We start from the raw sequence: 23,229 nt of genomic DNA, 5'->3' as shown, positions 1-23,229 counted from the left end.
GTTCGAGAAGATCATCAAGCACAATTATGGAGTCAACACATTTTAAAGCAAATTACTCAGTGCATCTGATTCTATCCAACCTCAGGTGCTATTTTCCAACTACATCTTCACAATGATATACCAAGACTGCCTTCACTTGCTTTGCTTGTCAGAAACGTCACAACTTAACAATTCTGATAATTCATTTTTCAGCGGGCAATTTTGATAACTTATTACAGATAACATTAAGAAAAACACAATGAACTGAAAAATGTTAAAAACAAAATGATTCCAAACATATGCATTACTTCATTGTCGAGCAATAACGAACACATGAAAGTATCCCCTGTTTTCAGAGTCTTAGTTTTGAGCTGTCGGTTGAATCAGGCATCAAGAGGAGATGCCTGGGTGCATCAGTCATCATCCTCATGGTCGGCCAAATGCCACCGACCATCCGTGCCTTTCACCATACCTTTGTTCTGCACCACCCACCAAGACGATGGAATTGCATACTCATTCTTCAGTGCGTCTTCGTGTTTGTTAACCAAAGCAATGTCTCGATCAATCTCCAGCTTGAACCCTCCGTTGCTCCCCTGCGTCCCGGCAACCCCATGCATGTAGCACTCCATGTCATGCCACGTTAGGGGATTCCCAGGGGCCTTCAGGTATGGTGACTCCCCTGTATCGATCATCAGCTCTGTGCCAGCATCGCTGTATCCTAGTTTTGGCCAGTTTGGAACCACATCAGGAGAGTTTCGAATGCGGAGCAATCTCAAATCTGGAGCACTGTCGAACGCTTTCTGAAAATCAGGGTTGCCCACTCTTGGGCTACCGAAGACGAAGGCAGACACTGGACAGCTCTTGTTGTAACCATTGGAGACAATGTCAGTGGCATTGATGGTGGCAAGTGCAGCCCCAAGGCTGTGGCCTGTTATGGTGATGCTAGTCTCCTCATGCTCGTACATATCCTGGAGCCGTTTGATCTCATTCAAGACCTGATACAAATATGTTAGTTTGATCGATCAAAATTCCTTTCCATGCACAGACAATGCTATTTAACATCTAGTAATCATTAATATCATAGACCCAGTAATCCAAGCTTCCTTCCCTTGCAATGCACTAGTGTTGTGCGATGATTGTCTTTATGTGGATTAAGCTTTGGGAGAATCATAACGGAATAATCTCCCACTTGAAACCATCATGATGCTTCATTAGTGCAGTAAGGTGGAACAGAGATACATGATGGCCGATTGGTGAAAAAAGGAGTCCTTACGTTGGTTCTCTACAATGGATAATAGGGAAACAGGAAAGATTATATCAAGTGTTGCTTCTTAAATCAGTTTTATTGCTTTTCATTAGTTTTATGTTGCACCAACATTTACCATACAACTATGTGCAACAGCAGGGCATATAAATAACAAGCACAGCGATTCTACAACATTTGCACGTGTACTATGTTATTTCAGTGAAGTATAAGCAAATAAGCAATACCCTGATCCATAGCATAAGCTATCTGGTATACATCCTTTTCTTTCCTTCACTTCAAATGAAACAACTCCTATCCTTCAAGCGTAACTATCGATCTACTATACTCTACTTTAGATACTTAAATATACTAAGGTATAACTTGGACAAAAATTGACAACGTTTGCTTCAGAAGATAAGACAATCAATATTGGCTTTTTCGTTGATATACTAATGGTTAAATCAAGAATGACATGAATTACCTGATATCTTGCACTCTGCTTATTGTACTGAGATTCTGGATCGGCACTCGTGTACACAGACAGCCACCCCCCATGCACACAAGGGTCATCAGCACTGCCTGGCCGTACTATTTCTGAAGCAGGTACCAAGGAAATATCAAGGTCATCCATCCATTCTACCATCCGTATTGTTCCACGCCATGCCACCACCACATCCCGTCTCCCAAGCACTTCTTTACCTTCATCTGTGGCCACCGCAACAAACCCCATCCAATTTGACTGCTTGCTCCATGCAGCCTTCGACCATGACTTTATCATGAATGCATCAGGCAAACTGACAGTACACATTGCATATATGAACTTTGTAATGACATACAGATTTGGGTTTGATACATCCACCCTGCTGAGGAAGTCCTTGCGACTGAAGAGGCAAGACCCAGCGTACCTTGATCTTCTCTCTCTGTTTAACCCCGTGTAGGCTGCCTGAGAAAGCTCACCATAGTTGATGATGTTATTGCGGAGATCAACGTCAAGAGGATCAAGTAACCCCTTCCAGTAACTCACACCATTGAGCTCTCTCCATCTTCTGGCGATATTTCCAAGCCCTCTTAGGGAGCTCATCTTTGCTGTATATGGTTGGTCTGTGATGCTTGGTACTTACAAGCCACAAGAGCTTGCAACTTCATATTCCACTGGGCGTCTGGGTATATATGTGTGTGTGTGTGTGTGTGTATGATTCTAGGTTGCTATCCTCTCCATCAAATCCGCAGTTCCATAAGCATGTAGAAGATGAGCTCCCTGTCATTCTCTTCCCTACCAATCAACCGCCCAACTTGGCAACCATCCATCCTGGATTTCAAAGCATGAAGAAACTTGCACGGATCAAATAAGGCCTAAAGGAGAAGTGGAGAACTCCATCATATTCATAAAGAAATGCCACCTGACACTACCCAGCACACCAAATCTTTGTGTGCCTCTGAAGAGAGGGGGTGGGGTTCACCAGTTGCAACCAGAAATGAGCAGCATCTTCTGTAGAAGTTTTTTCTCCAATAAATGGCAGAAGTTTATACGCGTACTGTTTGGTATTTGAAGTATTCTCCAATAGAAGCATCCATTAGTACCATGTTTACTAACCAAAGCATTTCATATTAAAACCTTTAGTTCCAATGATTACTAACCATATGTATAATCGTAATCTTGACTATATCCTTAATAGAATAATATAGACCATGACCATACAGCCAAAAGTTCTGTTTGTGAAGAGCCATCTACAGAGTTATGATGTATGTAACCACCATTTTTCACTGTTATTGGCAACATCATCCAGGAAAGGCACATTTGTAAAGGAGTATTTTGCAACACTCATCACCAGAATTAGGCAAGGAAAATCAATATGAGCTTAGCAGCCACTCCATTGCACCTTTCTGAATATGGGTCTAGCTGCCTAGCTGGTCAAGGTCCTACGCGCAACAAGGTAAAGCCACAAATAAAGCTCAGATCTCTACCTATCACTTCCAAAGTACAATATTTTAATACATTTAGCAGCTACCTTTAAGTCTTGGCCTAACAAATTTCAACAGATGTACCAGTGCCTGAAAAATAAAGCTAATGCTACTTTCAGTTCACATTGCATTGTTTAGCTAATATCCAAACAGGGCCACAATAATTTTTCATTTTGATCTAAACTGAGTTTTGCTGTTCTATTTAAGATATAGAAGTTTATCTTTCTCAAAGTAGATGACTTAGTACCAAAGAAATAATACAATTATAATTGATAGTACTATAGAATGACAGACATTATAAAAGAAAAGTTTATATGATTATAGTGTAACGGACTGAACTGTACCATGCTGATGTATTATGGTGACTCTCAAACTGGTGTATGGAAACTTGTATGTAGCTTCTCCTGATACATCAATCATTCTTCTATGCACAACGAAGCATCAGAACAGTCTCAACTATCGTGCAGTGACACTGTTATTCAGATTATTAAACTGAGCCTAACATATCATGACCGATGTCCTGTTTTATTTATAGAACCATGGCTGAGTCCAGCTGTTTCAGCTTGAAGGTTATGGCATGTTTTTTTCTGTGCCAAAACAGCATGGCAATAGATTTGTGTTTCATACCAGCCACTGAACCTGTAAAGATCTATTTCCTGAAGAAATATAATCTAAAATGCCTGACCAGAAAAACATGATGAATGAGAATAAGGTACATCAGAAGATATATCACCAGAAATCCCCACAAGAGCATACCCCATCCTCAAACCGGTGAAACCGACGGTTATCCCTGAGAATTACAATCCTTCCTGTACACTTACTGAGATACTTAACTGCATTGTGGCAGTCATCACAAACTCGCAGGTTCTTCATAACTCGTATTGGTACACCTTCTGGAACAATCAGAAGCCCCAAACCTATTGCTAGCCTTTCACTATGATACCTCATTGTTGCCTGCTTCTCATCCTTGTCCACATCCTTAACCACTGCACTTGTATCTGCTACATAACCAGCTGCCTCCATCTTCTCACCAACTTTCTCCAGCACATTGTAAATTTCGTTGCTTCTTGGATGTCTCCTGCAATTTGACACAAAGGTATGTACCTCCCCTGCAGCTTCCAGCCAGCTTAGTCCAGTCTCTTTACGTACACCTGCATCACGCATTGCTTTCCTCACAAGTGCTGCATCCATATGCCTTCCTGCAGCTGCATACGTGCTTGACAAGAGCATATGTGCACCAGAGCTTCGTGACCCTGTCTCAAACAACCTCTTTGCAGCAATTGCTGCAGTGTCAGCATCCTTAAACATGCGACATGCCATAAGGAGTGCACCCCAGACATACTCAGGTGGCTCCATGGGCATTGACTCAATAAGGCCTAGTGCTTCACTTATACGTCCTACACGGCCAAGTAGGTCAACCATTGCAGCATAATGCTCAGCCTGCGGCTCAATTCTGTACTCTTTCATGAGGGAAAAATATCTCTTTCCCTCATCAACAAGACCAGCATGGCTACAAGCAGTGATCAAAGACAGGAACGTGATGGAGTTGGGACGAAATCCAGCATTTTGCATATCCATAAACCGTTGAAATGCTGCAGTAGTATGACCATGCTGAGCAGATGCATTGAGCCCCGCATTCCAAATTCCAAGGTTTCTCTCAGGTGCTTCACCAAACACCTGGTATGCACACTCCACAAGGCCACATTTTGAGTAAAGAGAAATAAGCGAGCTACCCACAAACGGTGATGCATTTAGAGCTGTCTTTATAGATCGGGCGTGCACCTGAGCACCAAGCTCAAAGAGTGTTGCTGCAGCACACACGCGAAGAATGCACGAAACTGTGAAGTCATTAACCGGCACTGCCTCCTCAAGTGCTAAGCGGAAGATCTCCATCGCCGCGGAATGCATCCCAGCATCAGCGTACCCACATATGAGAGCAGACCAGGAGACGACATTCCGCTCCGGCATTTCATCGAATAGCCGGCGGGCGTCGGCAAGGTGCCCGCACTTGGCATACATGTCAAGCACCGACGACCCGACAAACACGTCGCCGGCGAACGGTGTCTTGGCGGAGAGTCCATGGAGCGCGTGCGGGGCAAGAGGCGGGCGCGAGGAGTCTTCCGCGGCTGCGACCGCCTTGGCGGCGGAGGGAATGTTGCGGTCGGTGGCGGGGACGCCGGCCGCGAGCATGCGGCGGAAGGCGTCGAACGCGGCGGCGGGGAGGCCGTTCTGTGAGAAGGAGGATATGAGGGAGGACCACGCGGCCGGGGATGGCGGCGCGGGGAGGTCGAGGAAGGCGCAGAGGGAGTCGCCGGGGAGCGCGCAGCGGGCGTAGAAGGTGAGGAGGTGGTGGGCGATGGGCGCGTGGGAGGAGGCGGTGGCGGGGAGGTGGCCTGCCTTGAGGAGATGCCCGTGGAGCTGCTGCCCCTTGGGGAGCGCGCGGGCGGCGGAGAGCGCGACGAGGAGGTCAGCGAGCGAGCGCGCGCAGGCCGGCGGCGGCGCGGCCGGCGGCCACGGCGGGGGCATCGTGGCCGCGGGCTTCAGGGTCGCACGGCTTCAAAGCTTTCTCGTTCGGTTTTGCGTGTCGATGGGTCTCGGCCCTGCTTAATTTTAATGGGCTTAGTTGTGTAGGCCCATAATGGGCTCTTCGAAGGAGTAGGCCCATCGTGGGCTTAATTGAAGGGTCTGATCAATCTGTAGGCCCCATTATTTTGGTGATGAAGATACAAATTCTATCTTGGTTTTTTAACACGCTTTTTAGACTTTGTATTTCGTGTAAAACTACTTTTATAGAAGTTTCTTTAAAATATCATATACAAATTCTTTACAAGTTTAAAATAATTAAAATTTAATTAATCATGCATTAATAGTTTTCTCGTTTTGCGTGTTCATAGTTAACAACTTAAACGGGACCATAGATCACCATTTCTTTGTCATTTTGTGTGTAAAGTGCAGCATCAACGCTTGAAATCAAGAGATAATACTAAAGTGAGAATAGCTCAACTGGTGGTTAGGTTTATTGTGGTAGAACCACTATACTCGGATTCAAATTCTAAATTTGATATGGGTATTCGTATTTACAGCTTTTTTCTTTTGGTGGTAGGAGAAGTACCTGTCATCAGTGATACACCTATAACGACTTAGTCATTCTCAAGATATGTCATCCTAGTCTTTTAAAGCAGATGCCTGAGTTGACTTCGTCATTCTCAATACATGTCGGTCCAATTTTTTGGAGATGCTTATAGGGTTAGGGCTGTGCGTTTGTATTCGTCATGGTGAATGTGCACGCATTGTGAGCGCTTACGTTTGTACTATTTTTCTTTAAAAAAAGCGATAATAGCATCGAGCATGACATTACTTGAACTTATTTCTCCTCGAAATCATCTAAGTAAACTGAAATAATTTCCTCCATTTCAAATTCATCAATAAAACCAGCAAAAGATCTCCGGAGATCTCAGCTACAGTAGTCAGCTGGATTCTGGAACAGCCATAGCACAATTCTAGCAACTATGCAGCAACGGAGGATCCGCGAACGGCCCGTTGAGCACCCCGTCGGCGATGACATGGTACGCCTTCTCCGTCATATGGACACCGTCCCAGTTGGCGAAACTGCCCGGATCACCCCAGACTGTCGCCGTCCTGTCGCACGTCGCGCCGGTGTGGTACGGGCCATGGCCGCCGCAGCACGCGAGCAGAGGATCATTGATACCTGCACGCACGCCAATCGCAAACAGATCGATATTCCATATATCAGTACTGTGGTGTGGCGTGCGTACGCATCTTGCGGTTTTTAACGATGCGATGCGATCGAAACAAGCGGCAGCTCACCGAATCTGCGTGGATTACGGAAGAGTTGCAGGGCGGCGCCGAAGTAGTCGGCGTAGATGAGCCTGACGCCCGGGTGCTGCGCCTTGAGCCGGCTGACCTCGTTGAGCAGCGCCTGGTTGTGCGCGGCGGAGAAGGCGTTGAACCACCGGAGGCAGCGGAACTCGTCGTAGTCCGCCGGGTTGCCGCTCCGGTAGGCGCTCAGGTACGCCGGCACGCACCCGGTCGGGAAGTTCCCCGGGATCATGATCGTCCTCGCGCCCAGACCGATGAGCTCCTGCGTGTATGCGATTGTATATGTACATGGTGCATGCTACGTCAGTGGGATGGTTCATGTTTTTCATGTACATATGCAATGGTTCGATCAGGATATGATGGTTTATGCCGACCTGGACAGTGGAGCTGATGCTGGCGACGACATCCGGGATGAACTGGTAAGCAACCTCGCGAGGTTTATGATCTAAGAACCAAAAGTTGTAGTCGTTGCCGCCGATCTCACCCATCAAGATAAGAGACTCACCGAGCAGTGCTCTCCTAGCAGCTGAAATTTAAAATCAGGACTCAGGAGCAACATTTTAGAAACTTGAAACGGACAAATTGATCAGCTGTGTATGTGCAGTGTGCACTGTTGCCCGTGCACTCGGTTTTTTTTTTTTTTTTGGTTGTTAATTTTACAAGTACCACGTACTACTTACCGTCCCCGGGAGCGATCCGCTGCAGCGTTTGCTTGAACCACTCCAGCTGCGTGGCGAGGGAGAAGGGCATCGGCACGGTGTGGTTCCGCCTTCTGAAGTACTCCGGCGGCAGCGCCGTGGAGGCCAACACGGCGAAGTTGGCGCCGTGCGGGAACTGCCCCCTGTCCTTCTCGGGCAAACTCGGTGGTACAAACGGAAGCTGGAGTGCTTGCGCTGCAACATATATACGCAAGCACATGGTGGGCATGTCAAAAAAAAAAAAAAATGTACTACACACAGTATCATCATCTAAAAAATGTACTACTGTATTGGGTATGTGCACTACTACTCGAATTAATGGTGCTCTACTGTATATTCTCTTCAGTTACTAAACATAAAGTCAAGCTTTTAATTTTTTCCATCAAATAATCTTTTATTGAAAATATACAAATTATGCATGTAGGTTTGATAATTAAAAAAAATCAAAATGATATATTTTCATGATTAAAGAGGGTACTATCTATGTAAACAATAACGGATCTAGAAATTTTCAAAAACCTGGACTAAAACATGGACAAATGATTTTCAATGTTGTTGAATTACGAAAATATTGGCTATCCTAGCTGTGTGATCCGCCCTGACTGTAAACAAAAGAAAAATCAATTTTGACCATACATGGGAAAATAAATTTTGGAACAGTCAGGGAGGAGTTGATGGGCCTATGAACTCACCGTAGAAATCAATAACGACACGGCCATCAGAGATGCGGCCGCTGGGGTGCTTGAAGTAGGTCATGCCAAACGGTGGTTCCTTGAACGGACACGGATGGTCGCCGGCGATGTGGACGAAGTTGCCGCTGTCGATGATGGAGTCGCCGAAGCTAAAGATGCGCTTGTAGCAGCCACACAAACCCAGGGTTGAGTTCAGCAGCAGGACGGCGGACACGAGGACGAGGTACACGGAAATGGAATGTTTCTGGTGACTGAAACTGCCCATATCTGACAACGGCTGCTGCTGCTCTGCCTCTAGGCTGGAACAGCAGAGATCGACAGAGGGATCGAAGACAATGGACACAATGTTGTTGGCTTCAATTTATCGCCTGCATTTTAAATGGCTCATTCGAATCCCCTGTTATAAATGGAGATGTAGTCCAATTATGGTATTATTATGGTACCATATCACAACATATGCAATACATCCGAATACTATTAAAGTGCTTCTTAAAGTATTTTGGACAGTTCCTTCCCTGTGGTCAAATGCAAATTGATGGGAAGCCGTGTAGATATAGTATTCTAAAGATATGTGTATACCCATAGTGACGCCACATTGTAGCTGTAGCATCAATGGATCGTATAAATGTTGATTCAAGATAATTTTCTTTTCTCATAATTGTATTTGAGATACAACTCTTTCTTCTAGTTTTACAAATATAATTGTATAAAACCATATCTAAATTTGGGCCTTTAAATCAAAGCAATTCTGGAGGAATTTTCAAGGATTGAATTCCTATGGAAAGACATCTATCCTATATGGTCATTTAGAACAAGGGAATGGCTCTTTCAAATCTTTTGAAATTCCTTAGGATTGTCTCAATCATAGAAATTTTGGAGGATTTCCTACATGAGGATCAATCTCCTGGGAAAAAATACCTTTGTATGTCTATATCTCTGTTTTAATTCCTGTGTTTTTCCTACGTTTTATCCAAATAATCATTCATTTAGTTTTTCTGTGCTTCCCAATCCATAGGATTTGAGATGTCGAGGCGTTTGAATCCTACATTTTTTTTCCTATGCCCGTGTGTTTAAAAATCTTTATTCTTTTTAGAGTTCTACCAAAAGAAGAAAATTTTCCATCATAGGGTTGGTACCTTTGAAACTATTGGTTACCCTAATTCTTAACACTCTCCTAGCTAAGACCTAAATATTAAGCATTAACTCGGAAAATGAGAAGATTTATTTAGCAAATATAATTCTATTTCAATATCCCTCCTGCAATTACGGGGAAAATTCGATTAGTCCCATGCAATTGCGCGGGAAATTCAACAAGTAGGTATTCTTATATGGGCCCTGGTCTACCATGTAAGGAACCGAGCATTTTGTCACTCACAAACTCAAGAGCTCGATAGCTAGCCTCATCTACATTACTCGTCGGTCCTACTCTCCTTGACTTGATCAATTAAAATATTAATGATTTTTCTTTTAGATAACATAAATTTTTATTCAAGATGATACAACCATGCTAAAAACATTCGTAGCCTCTACATACCTAAAATGCACATAGCCTAAACAGATACCCAGCACATAACCTAAACGCACACCATACCCACACTTGTTTTGAAACAATTAAACATGAAGAATTAAGGGTTATCAATTCGTAGATTAGGTCGCCACCCACGCTCGTAGGTAAAAAACTTCTTGGCCACTTTCCAATTGCTAACATGTAGTAAAAGCAATTAAATTCCGTAAACTTGGCTTATGAAGTAGCCCAAAAACGAAGCCAGATTAACCTGCAAAGGAGAATCAATCTTTAAAAGCTACACCATTCCTACATAACCATACCGATCAACATATAGCAACAGCTCATATTAGGAGTAAAGGTCTCAAAACTTTAGATAAACACAAAAGCCAAACTCCCGTCCCGAACATATGTGAAACACTATAGGATGGATGTAGGTTTGAAACTATTTGGGTCAAAGACCAAACCGAATGAGATAGACGACATTTAGAAAAATAAATGTGTGGTCATATCTTACATAAGCAGTATATCTTGCTACGGGTTTACGCTTACCAAATGTTATACTCCGGACTCCGGAGGAAGGAATGCGTGCGTTGCGTAATCAGATTATTGTTATTTGCATTACTAGTTCACTGGTTGATACAAATATATATGCGTAAGAGTTCCCAAGAATCTCTATCCCAGAATTAAAGCCACGCACGAATTCCAGCTAAATCCTCTAGCAGAGCAACGGAGCGTCGGCGTAACGCTTGCTCAACACCCCGTCGGCGATGATGCTGTAGGCCTTCTCCGTCATGTGGACGCCGTCCCAGCTGGCGAAGTTGGCCGGGGACCCCCAAACCTTGGCCGTCTTGTTGCACGTCATGCCGGTGTGGTACGGGCCGTCGCCGCCGCAGCACTCTAGCAGAGGGTCACCGATACCTTCCAAAACCAAGAACGGATCGATAAAACATTATTAGTCAAACAAAACAATGAAGCATCATATATATCGAACACAATATATAGGATTTATGGCGTGCTCACCGTAGTTCTTGGGGTTCTTGAAGAACTCCAAGGCGGCGCCGTAGTAGTCGGCGTAGATGAGCGTCACGCCGGGGTTCTGCGACCTGAGGCGGGCGACCTCCTGCACCAGCGCCTGGTTGTGCTGCCTTGAGAAGTCGTTGAACCACGCGATGCACCCGGTGGCGTCGTAGTCGGAGGTGTTGCTGCTCTGGAAGCCCTGGAGGTACTCCGGGGCGCACCCGAACGGGAAGTTGCCCGGGACCAGCACGGTCTTCGCGCCGAGGTTGATCACCTCCTGGACGGCGGCGCCGATGCGGCCGATGACGTCGGGGAGGTACTGCCTCGCCGTCTCGCGTGGCTGCCGCGCGGTGAACCAGAAGTTGTAGTCGTTGCCGCCGATCTCGCCCATCACGATCAGCGACTCGCCTAGCAGGCTCTTGGTGGCATCTGAAACAGAGACAAAGATTTATATATATATCCGACATGATCTGAACACGCTCTTCCATGCACTGCACGCATGCACGTTAATCGATCAAATTAACAACGTGTTCGCGTGATTGATTGTTTACCGACTCCAGGAGCTATCTGACCGAGCACTTTCTTGAACGAGGCGAGCTGGTTGTCGAGGCAGTAAGGCACGGGCAGGCTGAAGTTGTACTTGGTCTTGAAGTAGTCCGGCCCCAGCGCCGTCGACGCCAGCACGGCGAAGTTGGCGCCGTTCTCGAACTGCCCTGACCCCTCCTCCGGTATGCTCGGTGGTAGCAGCGACAGGTTGAGCGCTTGCGCTGAAACACACACACGAGCAAATATAGATTGCCACGCGCGAAATCAAGAAATGGCACGTGTATATAAAATTATATACATGCTACATCTGCAGATGCAACTCACCGTAGAAGTCGACGAGGACGCGGCCGTCGCAGATGCGGCCGGAGGGGCGGTTGAAGTAGGTCATGCCATAGGGGAGCTCCTTGAACTGGGACGGGCCGTTGCCGGTAAGGTACACGAAGTTGCCGGTGTCGATGATGGAGTCACCGAAGCTGAAGATGCGCTTGTAGCAGCCGCACAGCGCCACGTGAGTGTTGAGAAGGACGACGGCGCAGAGGAGGAGGATGAACGATGCCGCCGCCGCCGACGATGACGGGGAAACGACACGGCGCCCCCCATGGCGCCTGATCAAGCTCTCCATCGCCAAGAATGTACAGATCGAGATGATTGCTAGAGAGAGATATATACTTGTCGCGATCGTTCTGCATTGCTTGCATATGCAGACCCCCTTTTATAAACCTCCGTGTGATCGAACGCGGATCAAAATGTGTCAATGCTTTCCAAGATCGGCCTGGTGGCGTCGGAACCCGATTGTGGCACCAAATTAAATCTCCTGGTAAGGTAACGGCAGCAATTCATATTTCAAGCCCTTCCAAGGATAGAAGTAGCACGTTAAATATGGAACGTTTTAAAGTGATTCAATTTTGTTTCCGAATAATGATAATAGCCCAATATACTCATAAATGCAAAGATTATTTACCGTCCCTGTTCTTACTGCATTTGTACATATTGTTCACAAATCATAAGAACTAATATCTGTGTTTTTCTTTTTGAAAAAGGCAAAAGCTTTTCTCACTTTTGTACTAGTAATAGATAATAGAGGAGTAAATTCACAGCACGGAAATATATATAGGGTCTATCACAAACAATAGACCCGCAAAAGAACTAGAATAGGGCTATTCTTCGAGGGGATGATCTCTATGATTCATGTGCCTCCTGCCTTGATCCACGCTCGCGCATTCTCTTTGATCTTGGTGATAATTGTAGCCGTTGTGGTAGCTATGTGTCTAAAGATCTTGGTATTTCGCTCGCACCAAAGCTTCGAGGCCACAAGGATGATCACCGATTTTAGTGTCTTTCTCGGCACATGGGGTATACGTGACAGTTTGTACCACCATTCTTCTACATTGGCGCAGTTTGCCCACTCATTTATTTGGAGGTCGATATTTGTCCATCTTTGAAGTTTTGTTCATATCCTTCTCGACAGTCTGCAGTTGGCTAGGAGGTGTAGGACCGATTCTGTAGAAGCTCGGCACATTGGGCAATTGTGTTGGTTTGTCCCGTCTCTCTTTTGGAGCCTGACTATTATCCAGACTCTGTTTTGGATTATGAGCCAAGAAAAGAACTTGCGCGCACTTAGTGGCACCCAACATTTCGAGATTGTCTGGTTGAAGATCGAGCCCGCTGCCCCAATGAATTGTAATGTATGCTGATTTGGTTGAGTAGACACCGTTCTCACTACAAGAAAACATACAATTAGCTACCGTATATTTAGTTACCAAGAATTTTGGTGCCTAGATATTAATCAATAGTAACCAACATGCTAATACCTTGGTTGCTGTAGCTGTCAGCACGTTACTTGAGTTAAACAGTACCAATTATCTCTACAGTTACCAAGTTACTGGCCAGTACTTGGTCACTAGTCACGTGACAACATATAGCAACCAAGGCATGTACCTGATATTTGAATATGTGGAGTACTGGAGTGCAAAACACACTTCCTCCCGATCCCCATCCAGAAACAAATCGAGAGGCAAGGGAAAGGTCTCCTGCGGCGGCGGCAAGGCGAGATCTGCGGCCAGCGGCGGCACCGTCGACGGAGTTTTGTGGCGACGACGACGCCGCCGCCGCCGGCGCTCGGTGGAGGAGTCCTTCGCGGCCCCTGTGCTAGCGCCCAGGAATCGGTGGTCTCTGCGATAGCAGCGCCCGAGGGATCGCTGGTGGTTTAGCTACAACGTCATCGGGGCAAGCAGTTGATTCATTGCAGGCAGCAGGAGGAGTCTCCACTTTGATTCAAGGTAAATGGTTAAATTCTCCTGATATTCTATGTTTGCACACAAACAATTTGTTTAACTGGATGTGCCTTGAACCTGATCTATAACCCAAATGAATGTTTGTATGCACTATTATTCAATGGTTTTTGTGTGAGATTTGATCTGCTATAACATGAGTATAACATGAGTGTGACTTATAAATCTGGTTGACTGCACTAATTTGATTAGCACACAGTATTTCAAATTTTAGGGTTTTAGAAATGAATTGATTTCCATGACATTGGGTTAGCATGTTGGTTTGTGAGTGCCATGGCTTTAGAAGTTTTATTGCCATTTGTGAGGAGATTAAATAGTTTTAGATTAAATAATCTGTAATACTTGCATTACCACATTGGTGATTAATTCTAAGGAAACTTGCATTATGCAGAGGATTAGAATATGGACAAGAGTTGGATGAGATTGCCCGATAGGTTCTCTAGGGAGTATATTGCTGGGGTAAACGCATTTATTGAATTTGCTTGTGAACACAATGGAGAGAACAATTTTATATTTTGCCCATGCAAAAGGTGTTTGAATATAAGTCAGATGGGTGCCAATGATGTTCGAACACATTTGGTGTTGTATGGTATACAATTATCATATACAAAATGGGTATTCCATGGAGAAGTGGCCAACAATTATGATCAGGACGATGAACTTTTAGAGGATGAAGATAATGGGGATGAGTTTGATGGATTTGATACTATTCAAGATCTATTAGGTGATATCCATAGGGCCACAATTGGGGTTGCAGAGCAGGAGAACCAAAGTGGTAATAATGGAGATAATGTCCTCTAATCTAATCAAGAGGCAGTCCGTTTTGATAACTTGCTAAGAAATGCACAAAGAGAGTTGTACCCAGGATGCAGAGGTCATTCACTGTTATCCTTCTTCTTGAAGTTAGTCCACTTAAAAGATTTAAACCATTGGACTAACAAATCATTTGAGATGCTACTCAAATTATTGAAAGAAGCTTTGCCAACAGGTGACACACTTCCAGCCTCATATTATGAAGCAAAAAAGATGTTAAGAGATCTAGGGCTGGGCTATGAAAGCATACATGCATGCATCAATGATTGTGTATTGTTCTGGAAGGAACTTGAAGACTATGATAAGTGCCCTGTTTGTAATGAATCAAGATGGAAAATTCACAAGGGAAAGAAACGTGTACCTCACAAAGTTTTGCGATATTTTCCTTTGATCCCTAGGTTACAGAGACTATTTATGAACAAGGACATAGCCTCAGACTTAAGATATCATCGTGATAAGCGTGTAATTGAGGAAAATGTCTTGAGACATCCAGCTGATGGCGAAGCTTGGAAGGATTTGGATGGAAAATACCAATGGCTTGCGCACGATCCTCGCCATTTGCGCTTTGGACTTGCTACAGATGGGTTCAACCCATTTGGAACTTTGAGTAGCTCTTATAGTGTGTGGCTTATTATATTAGTTGTATACAACCTGCCACCATGGAAGTGCATGAAGGAACCCTTCCTATTAATGCCCTTGCTGATTCCAGGGAAGAAAGCACCTGAAAGGGATATTGATGTGTACATGAGGCCCTTGATTGAAGAATTGAATCTACTCTTTAACACTGGAGTCAGTACATATGATGCCTTTGTAGGAGATACTTTTAATCTACGAGCAGTAGTGCTAGGCACTATTAGTGACCTTCGTGCATTAGATTCACTATATGGGTATGTGGCAATGGGCTATAAGGCTTGCCCGATATGTTTAGATTGGACTGATTCGTGTTCGCTAAGAAGCAAGATTGGTTTTTTGGGTCATAGAAGATACTTGCCTATTCAGCATAGATGGCGAAGAAGTAAGAACTTTAATGGCAAGAATGAAACATCATTGAGGCCAAGACAACTATCAGGAGATGAAAATTTTGCAATGCTACAAAAATTAGATCATCTACAAGGCTTCAAGTATGGAAAGCATGATGGAAATAAGAAAAGAAAGACCTCAGAAAGGGACATCCCAGGAAAGAATTTTACTAAGATCAGCATTTTGTATGAGTTGCCGTACTGGAAGGAACTCAAGTTGCCACACAACCTAGATGTCATGCATATTGAGAAAAATATTTGTGAGAGCGTGCTTGGAACTCTTTTGAACATAAATGGTAAGACTAAAGACACACTTAAGGCTCGCATGGACTTGCAAGATATGAACATCCGGAAAGAGCTACACTTTCAACAAAGGGGCAGCAATGTCATAAAGCCTCCTGCTTGTTATACACTATCCCAAGAGGAGAGACAAGATTTTTTTCAATTTATAGAATCTGTTCGCTTTCCTGATGGTTTTGGTGCAAATATATCAAAAGGTCTAAGCTATAAAGAGGGGAAAATAACTGGGTTGAAGACACATGACTTCCACCTTCTTTTGTAGCGAATACTTCCAATTGGAATTCGAGGGTATTTGCAGAATGACATTTGTGATGCACTATTACAGTTAGGTAGCTTTTTTCGTCAACTATGCTCTAAGTCATTGAAGCTTGATGTGCTGGAAAAGTTAGAAGAACAAATAATATTTGTGTTGTGCAAATTGGAAATGATTTTTCCACCTGCATTTTTTGATATTGTGGTACACTTAGCAGTCCATTTACCACAACAAGCAAGACTTGGTGGACCTGTACAGTATAGATGGATGTTTTTTATTGAAAGGTATGTGTTGATTAGGATCCTTCTCTTTGTTCTATAATTTTGTCGTTGTACTGTAGTAAGTGTATATTATTGGTATGTAGGTTCCTTGGTACTTTGAAAGGCATGGTGAGCAATAGGGCACATCCAGAGGGTTCAATCGCGGAAGCCTATATTATGAAGGAGTGCTCAACATTTTGCTCTATGTATCTCAATGGAATTGAGACAAGGTTCAATAGGGAAGAGAGAAACTATGATGGAGAGAGGCAATTCGCTGATCGCTACTCAATATTTTCATCTAGATTCTGTGCTTTTGGTCACAAGGATGACGTAATCCTAACACAAGATCAATATAATTCCCTGTGTTGGTACGTGCTCAATAATTGTGAAGAACTGCAAGGGTTCCTATAGTAAGTAAAATAAAATGATATTTCAGTAATAGTTACAAATAATTACATAGTTACTTGTACTAATATATCACATGTCGCAACAACATTTTAGTGAGCATGAGGACGTTTTAGAGGCACAAGGCGTGGGAAATATAGCAAATAGACAGCAACAAGAGTTTGCTACAGCTGCGCCAAAGAGTAAGCTCACACTTGGCTTCACATAAACTATATGTCCATTGTTTGCATTAGCTAACATGCATTGTTTTTGGCAATTAGGTTATAGATTTGCGCAAGGATGGTTCATCCCAAGTATCTGATTGTTTATATGCCCTTGCAATTGGACCACACAAAAAAGTACATAAATACTCTGGATGTATTATTGGTGGAGTTAGATTTTTAACAAAGGAGCGGGAGGAAGGTCGAAAAACTCAAAACAGTGGAGTATGCGTTGAGGGTCCACATAAAGGGAAAATCATAACATACTATGGTACTCTCACAGACATATATGTCTTGGATTATCCTAATGATCGGCAAGTTGCATTGTTTATGTGTGATTGGTACGATCTGGAGAGAAACAAACCAGTGATCATTGACAATGACTTTGTTAGTATTAATATAAGCAAAAGGTGGTACACAGATGACAATTATGTATTGGCTAGTCAAGTTAAGCAGGTCTTTTATGTACCTGATACTAAATTGAAGGGGAATTGGCAAGTAGTGCAAAAGGTTAACCATCGGCACCTATTTGATCCAGAGGTTTGGAGTGCTGGGACTGAAAGTGCTTTAGACATCGGTGCTAATGAAGATATTGCCTTTCAAGAAGAAGAGGGTGGTGATATTGTTCTGGATGATACTTTTGAAGCTAATACATTGAGTCGCGATGATGTGATTCCAGAAATTGTTAGTGATCCAAAAGAGATAGCATCTTTAAAGGAGGGTCCTGTTTCTCGAAGTGAATGTGAAGAAGAAACTGAGAATTAGATTTCTTGTGATTCTATTATACATCAGTAAGTATGGAAGTAAATTAATGAATGTTTTCCTTCATATAACTTATGTTACATATTTTAATTGTTGCTCTAGGTATATATGAACTAATAATGCTATCAAAACTTCTTACTCTTATCAATTGTTTGTGCAGTTTGTTTGTTTTTATTTATTTATTTGTTACTCCATTACTTGATTATGCTCACTTATTTATTTATTGTTAGCTGCAGATGGCACCTGGACAGAAAGTTCGGCCTCCAAGAAACTCACAACCATCTAATTGCCCACAAACTCAGCATGTTTCTACTTCCAACTCCAAGAAAGTGCGCGGAAAGAATAAATCAAAAGGTTTGGAGCGCCTGATCAAAAAAGCTGGTCACCCACTGAACTTGAATATTTCAGTAGAGAGGAGGCCAATTGGAGAAAATCATGAACTACTTTCAAGAGAGATTGGGATTGTTACTAGGTACCATGCACCTATCAAACGCATTGGTTGGAACAATTTTAGTGAGGCTGACAAAGAACCTTTGTATGAGCTTCTGAAGGTATATAATATTATCATTTTTATTCCTTTATGTAATATCTTTGACTTCTCTGGAGTGATCTTGCAAATACTAACATCTGAATTCTATCTTTTGCAGATGAAATTCAACTTAGATCTATCTGAACCTCATGTTAAAGGCTGTCTGGAGCTTCTATTTTCGTCAAGCTATAAAACATTTCACCATAGATGCTATACTCATTATCTCAAGTATGGTGGTGGGGACAGTGCTCGTAACAGTCCATATGAACCCCTTCGTGACAGACCTGGTTATTGGACTTGGCTTTGTGATCATTTCGAAACAGAAGAATTTCAGGTATATGATTCTTTGCATGCTTTATCTTATATCTGAATGCATGCCTCTTAACAACTAGCTAAATTTATTTCTTCATCATATTAACTAAGGCATTTTCTATGTGTTCCTTTGGCTATTCTTGCCATATGCAGAAAAAATCAGTTATAGGGAAAGCTAATCGGATGAAACTGGCATATGTTCATAAAAAGGGAACCAAACCATTTGTGGCACTTCAGCATGAATTAGTAAGCTAAATTTCATCTATTTTCCTTATGATTTATTTTTCGTAAGCATCTGTTTAAGTAAATATTATGTCTTGGCAGAGTTGTGATCAAATCTCATTGTACAAGGAATGCTATTGTAGTGACAAAGGATGGGCGTCAAGAGATGCTAGACAGAACTATGTAAGTATCATTCTAACGAGTCATTTTCACTATAGTTAAGTGTCTTCTTGTGCTAACAAAAACTTTTGATTTTTTTCTGTATAAAGGAAACAATGTTACAGATGCAGCATGAAAATGAGCAAGAAGGTGCAAACCAGCTGACAGAGCAACAAATTTGTGAGAAGGTGCTTGGGAAGGCATATGGATATATTAGAGGGAGAGGTCATGGTCCGAAACCTAATAGAAGAGCTTCATCAACTTCAGCAAACACCTATCAACAAATGGAAGAAGAATTGGCTTCTACAAAACAAACTATGGCAGTTCAACAAAACCAGCTTGCAGTACAACAAAATCAGCTTGAATCTCAACAAAAGCAACTTGATTGGTTGCGCAGTGTCGTGTCCAAACTTGCTAGTATTCCACCTCCTGCTATGGATGATAATGATGCCTCAGGACCATCCCACACAACCACAACTTCAATTGATGGATCCGGTATGCAACATTTTTTTTCTTCTAAAAGAAAAGCAGAATATAGTGTTATAATACATAGAAATGCCAATTAACTTTTGTTAAATTTATTTGATAGGTGCACTGGTTTCGGATGGAATGTCAAGGAGATCATGATTTTGAAGATCTTTGATTAGGAGGTATTACTACTAGAAATTGATTGCCCAAACCATATGGAAACTTGAGCATGCATGTAGTACTGCTTCTATAAATTCATGTTTGAATTGAATCTCTAATGTATACGCTGGAATTCTATAAATTTTCCAATCGACTTTTTATGTCCTGTTTCTATTAAAACTCCACTGTAGTCATAGCACTGATTTGAATTTTTTTCAATTAAATTTTAGCAATGTTTCCCATACTCCATGCATCTTAAAGTTGCAACTAAATTGAAACTTCGTTCCTATGAAATAAGTTCATCATTAACAATTTTGAAGAAGACAGGATTAGAGGATCGACCAGATCAGCATAGTAGTGAATACGAACATTTTATATTTGTGATCCAGTCCATGACATTTTCTAATTTCCCTGAGATTAGCTTTTTTTCAGGAACACCGCAACGTAATCTCCCAGGCTATTACATCATCTTGACAATACTCATCATGGTGTTTCAAAACAAGCATCAGGTTGCGATGCTCCAAGAGACTTGTATAAACTCAACCATAGTACTACAGAAATTTTGTTTACTTTGTGGTACAGTGATTCGTAGTTCTGTTCAGATAGAAGTGATTCATATTTTTCTTCAAATAGATTACTCTTTTAGAAGTTGACTTTTGGGTATAATGATTTCCTTGTAAGACTGCACATCAGTTTTAATGTGTTACCGTGTCAAGCATGTACTTTAAGGTGAAGCTTGAGATGAGTTTATTGTAGCACTATTCTGCAGTTGATGCTATGGTAACCTAGTTGATTCATATATGAATTGCATATCAAATTGCCATAGTACTGTAGTTTCTATTAATTGCTCTGTCTGAATTGAATTATGCAGTGGGTGAACAAACCTTTAGTCACCAAGGTAATTAATGTTCTAGGTGGTAGGATGTATGTACTTACCAAGGAGGGTTGGACACAACATACTTTTAGTTGCCAATTACTTGGTGGCAAATTATAAATAGTCACCAAGCAACCTTGGTTATTAGATATTTTTAGTTACCAAGTACCACTTGGTTCTAAAAAATATATAGTTACCAACATTTTCTTGAAGCTAATACATTGAGTCGCGATGATGTGATTCCAGAAATTGTTAGTGATCCAAAAGAGATAGTATCTTTAAAGGAGGGTCCTGTTTCTCGAAGTGAATGTGAAGAAGAAACTGAGAATTAGATTTCTTGTGATTATATTATACATTAGTAAGTATGGAAGTAAATTAATGAATGTTTTCCTTCATATAACTTATGTTACATATTTTAATTATTGCTCTAGGTATATATGAACTAATAATGCTGTCAAAACTTCTTACTCTTATCAATTGTTTGTGCAGTTTGTTTGTTTTTATTTATTTATTTGTTACTCCATTACTTGATTATGCTCACTTATTTATTTATTGTTAGCTGCAGATGGCACCTGGACAGAAAGTTCGGCCTCCAAGAAACTCACAACCATCTAATTGCCCACAAACTCAGCATGTTTCTATAGCAACCAGCTTGTAGCTTATTGTCACCAACCACCTTGGTAACTAATGGTCTGTTTCCTTGTAGTGTCTGAGTCAATTTCTAGGTGATGTCATCCGTTTGATCATTGAGGAGTTCTATGCGTTGGACTAATTAAATCTTTGTATTGAAGGACAAAAATCGTATTTATTTTTATAACGTGTCTCAAATATATATACATTGTTGCATGTATATAAATATATTAGCTTGATGCTAATGACATGTACATATTTTCATAAAAAACTAAAAGTACTAACCACTACATGCACACTTAGTTCTAGTTTACAAAATGTCAAAAGAAAAAGGGAAAATTGCAAAAGCACCTTAAATGCCAATCTGAGTTGGAGATTCCCCCTATAAGATGATTTGTTACAAATACCCCCTCCTAATTCACCTTTGTATGAAATTCCCCCGAATAGCCATTACTTCCCTATTCTTGTTCCCACAAACCACACATGTGCTCATGTGAATTCTAGCAAGAGAGGAGCTGTGGTGGTCAGTCATGTCGGTCAGACTCTATATGATATGACTGTGATGTTCCTAGTGATGGTACCGAGCATGTCATTGGACAATGGCGATCACAAATCTGTTGAATAGTCTCACATTGGTTGTGGAAGGGCAAATGACCTAAGATATAAGTGGGGGAGCCCCTCACCTCAATGGCTAGCTTTTGGGGTGGGAAAGGCCCTTTACGATCCTATATAATTGGTATTAGAGCCTGGCTAGTTTAACATCTCTGGCCCGATGGACAGTGTGTGAAGGCCTGATAGACCATGGGTGCCTATGGGCCCGTATACCTGAGGGACCGTGGTGAAACGGTGAAGGGGCAGTGAAGGGTTGAGGGACACCAATGTGTGAAGGGGGAAATTGTTGAATAGTCCCACATTAGTTGTGGAAGGGCAAAGGACCTAAGATATAAGTGGGGGAACCCCTCACCTCAATGGCTAGCTTTTGGGGGGGAAAGGCCCTTTACGATCCTACAAAATCTTCGCTCTTGGATATCTTGGTCACTAGAGGATGAGCTGTCGCGCTTACTTCCTGAGGTTTGGTGGAGGTTGGTTTTTATGTAGTAGATTTAAGATGAGAATGTTGAGCTCGGTGCGACACTCTGTCGTTGAGAACGAAGATGTGTGCTTGGTGAGACACCCTACCACTGAGAAAGAATATGTGTTTTGGGACATGTACATGAGGATATACGCTTAGTTGTATAACACATGTAGAAAGAGAAAAAAAACACGTGAGCAATGACAACTGGGGTGAGGTGGGGGGGGATATCAAACCTAGGTGAATTAGAAGGGGGTATTTGCAACAAATCATCTTATAGGGAAGAATCTCAAACTCAGATTGGCATTTGAGGTATCTTTTGCGATTTTCTCTAAGAAAAACGTGAAAATAGATATGAAAATTGATGCTTATGCACCAAAATTGTGATGAAGCAACACTCAGAATATAGAACTACCATTAATTATTGCAATTATACTTTCTTATTTTAGCCAGTAGTGGAGTGGAATACATTGAGCTATATCACAAGCTTTTAAAGTCAAATTTTGGTAAGGTTATTTAGTGGATTCAGTTAAGAAAAGATGTCGATCAACCAATGGAAGTTTATCTAGAAATGACCAAGTTCAAAGAGGAATCGTGAAGACCACGGCATAGCAGTTTCATTCTATATATTAACTCGACAAGATTTTGTAATTTTCCTTTTATCTTTAGGAAACTTGTATCGAGTCCGATCAGGACTAGTATCAATCCGTGGGTATAAATATGTACACCCGGGGCCCTTGTAATCTATCTCTCGATCAATACAACTTTCGGCGCATCACCACCCTCTTTTCTGAGGTTTTATGGCCAGAGGAACTTGGCACCTGGTGCAGGGCTGCATCACTTCGATCTCCCGCGAAAGGGTAAGTCCTAAGTTCTGCCGACCCTGGCAGTGGCAATTGTATCGGCTATATTGGCGTTGTTCAAGGCTACATCGTTTCGATCTCTTGGATTGCTATGGTTCAGTTGGTATACTTGCCTACCTGATATTTCAATTCTATCTTTAATTGCAAAATT

The 23,229-nt window shown here is 42.3% G+C and overlaps 5 protein-coding genes across 13 annotated transcripts; 1 reads left to right on the top strand and 4 right to left on the bottom strand.

Annotated features, from left to right (window-relative positions):
* Positions 1-141: 141 nt before the first annotated feature.
* On the bottom strand, positions 142-2,306 carry LOC127778012 (phospholipase A1-II 1). Its single transcript, XM_052304653.1, has 2 exons — positions 1,707-2,306; positions 142-974 (listed from the first exon to the last, which is right to left on the bottom strand). The coding sequence occupies exons 1-2, from the start codon at positions 2,304-2,306 to the stop codon at positions 393-395; spliced, it is 1,182 nt and encodes a 393-aa protein (XP_052160613.1). The 3' UTR covers positions 142-392.
* Positions 2,307-3,909: 1,603 nt separating this feature from the next.
* LOC127777982 (putative pentatricopeptide repeat-containing protein At5g52630) lies at positions 3,910-5,733 on the bottom strand. The gene has a single exon (XM_052304607.1). The coding sequence runs from the start codon at positions 5,711-5,713 to the stop codon at positions 3,917-3,919; it is 1,797 nt and encodes a 598-aa protein (XP_052160567.1). The 5' UTR covers positions 5,714-5,733; the 3' UTR covers positions 3,910-3,916.
* A 954-nt stretch (positions 5,734-6,687) lies between these two features.
* Positions 6,688-8,682, bottom strand: LOC127760813 (GDSL esterase/lipase At1g28600-like). The gene is made up of 5 exons (XM_052285111.1): positions 8,418-8,682; positions 7,708-7,920; positions 7,402-7,553; positions 7,016-7,289; positions 6,688-6,896 (listed from the first exon to the last, which is right to left on the bottom strand). Exons 1-5 carry the CDS (start codon positions 8,680-8,682, stop codon positions 6,688-6,690), a joined length of 1,113 nt encoding a protein of 370 aa, XP_052141071.1.
* A 1,846-nt stretch (positions 8,683-10,528) lies between these two features.
* LOC127783338 (GDSL esterase/lipase At1g28600-like) lies at positions 10,529-12,109 on the bottom strand. Its single transcript, XM_052310626.1, has 4 exons — positions 11,812-12,109; positions 11,493-11,708; positions 10,945-11,370; positions 10,529-10,842 (listed from the first exon to the last, which is right to left on the bottom strand). The coding sequence occupies exons 1-4, from the start codon at positions 12,107-12,109 to the stop codon at positions 10,640-10,642; spliced, it is 1,143 nt and encodes a 380-aa protein (XP_052166586.1). The 3' UTR covers positions 10,529-10,639.
* A 1,351-nt stretch (positions 12,110-13,460) lies between these two features.
* On the top strand, positions 13,461-21,268 carry LOC127779941 (uncharacterized). Of its 9 annotated transcripts, XR_008018757.1 has the most exons (13): positions 13,461-13,766; positions 14,170-16,447; positions 16,528-16,833; positions 16,925-17,010; positions 17,089-17,819; positions 18,021-18,341; positions 18,438-18,653; positions 18,785-18,877; positions 18,956-19,036; positions 19,123-19,507; positions 19,602-19,662; positions 20,072-20,148; positions 21,079-21,268. XR_008018757.1 is itself a non-coding variant. In XM_052306899.1 (12 exons), the coding sequence occupies exons 6-11, from the start codon at positions 18,027-18,029 to the stop codon at positions 19,637-19,639; spliced, it is 1,128 nt and encodes a 375-aa protein (XP_052162859.1). In that variant the 5' UTR covers positions 13,461-13,766; positions 14,170-16,447; positions 16,528-16,833; positions 16,925-17,010; positions 17,089-17,819; the 3' UTR covers positions 19,640-19,662; positions 20,061-21,061. The 9 variants fall into 9 exon arrangements, 3 of the variants coding, with proteins under 3 accessions (XP_052162859.1, XP_052162851.1, XP_052162869.1); XM_052306899.1 differs by lacking the exon at positions 21,079-21,268 and having other exon boundaries at positions 18,027-18,341; positions 20,061-21,061; XM_052306891.1 differs by lacking the exon at positions 21,079-21,268 and having other exon boundaries at positions 20,061-21,061.
* The last annotated feature ends 1,961 nt before the right edge of the window (positions 21,269-23,229 follow it).

This window comes from Oryza glaberrima, chromosome 1 (assembly GCF_000147395.1).
Source record: "Oryza glaberrima chromosome 1, OglaRS2, whole genome shotgun sequence".
NCBI classification, from domain to species: domain Eukaryota; kingdom Viridiplantae; phylum Streptophyta; class Magnoliopsida; order Poales; family Poaceae; genus Oryza; species Oryza glaberrima.
This window is presented reverse-complemented; position numbering and strand designations above follow the sequence as displayed.

Bases quoted from the DNA above. Each gene is read 5' to 3' on its own strand.
- LOC127778012 (XM_052304653.1), bottom strand. From the start codon at position 2,306: ATGAGCTCCCTAAGAGGGCTTGGAAATATCGCCAGAAGATGGAGAGAG. The intron at 975-1,706 runs GTAATTCATGTC...TATTTGTATCAG, and splicing joins AGCAGAGTGCAAGATATCAG to GTCTTGAATGAGATCAAACG.
- LOC127777982 (XM_052304607.1), bottom strand. From the start codon at position 5,713: ATGCCCCCGCCGTGGCCGCCGGCCGCGCCGCCGCCGGCCTGCGCGCGC.
- LOC127760813 (XM_052285111.1), bottom strand. From the start codon at position 8,682: ATGGGCAGTTTCAGTCACCAGAAACATTCCATTTCCGTGTACCTCGTC. The intron at 7,921-8,417 runs GTGAGTTCATAG...TATATGTTGCAG, and splicing joins TGTCGTTATTGATTTCTACG to CGCAAGCACTCCAGCTTCCG. The intron at 7,290-7,401 runs GTCGGCATAAAC...GCATACACGCAG, and splicing joins GCATCAGCTCCACTGTCCAG to GAGCTCATCGGTCTGGGCGC.
- LOC127783338 (XM_052310626.1), bottom strand. From the start codon at position 12,109: ATGGAGAGCTTGATCAGGCGCCATGGGGGGCGCCGTGTCGTTTCCCCG. The intron at 11,709-11,811 runs GTGAGTTGCATC...TGTGTGTTTCAG, and splicing joins CGTCCTCGTCGACTTCTACG to CGCAAGCGCTCAACCTGTCG. The intron at 11,371-11,492 runs GTAAACAATCAA...TCTCTGTTTCAG, and splicing joins TCAGATAGCTCCTGGAGTCG to ATGCCACCAAGAGCCTGCTA.
- LOC127779941 (XM_052306909.1), top strand. From the start codon at position 18,027: ATGGCACCTGGACAGAAAGTTCGGCCTCCAAGAAACTCACAACCATCT. The intron at 18,878-18,955 runs GTAAGCTAAATT...ATGTCTTGGCAG, and splicing joins TGGCACTTCAGCATGAATTA to AGTTGTGATCAAATCTCATT. The intron at 19,508-19,601 runs GTATGCAACATT...TTTATTTGATAG, and splicing joins AACTTCAATTGATGGATCCG to GTGCACTGGTTTCGGATGGA.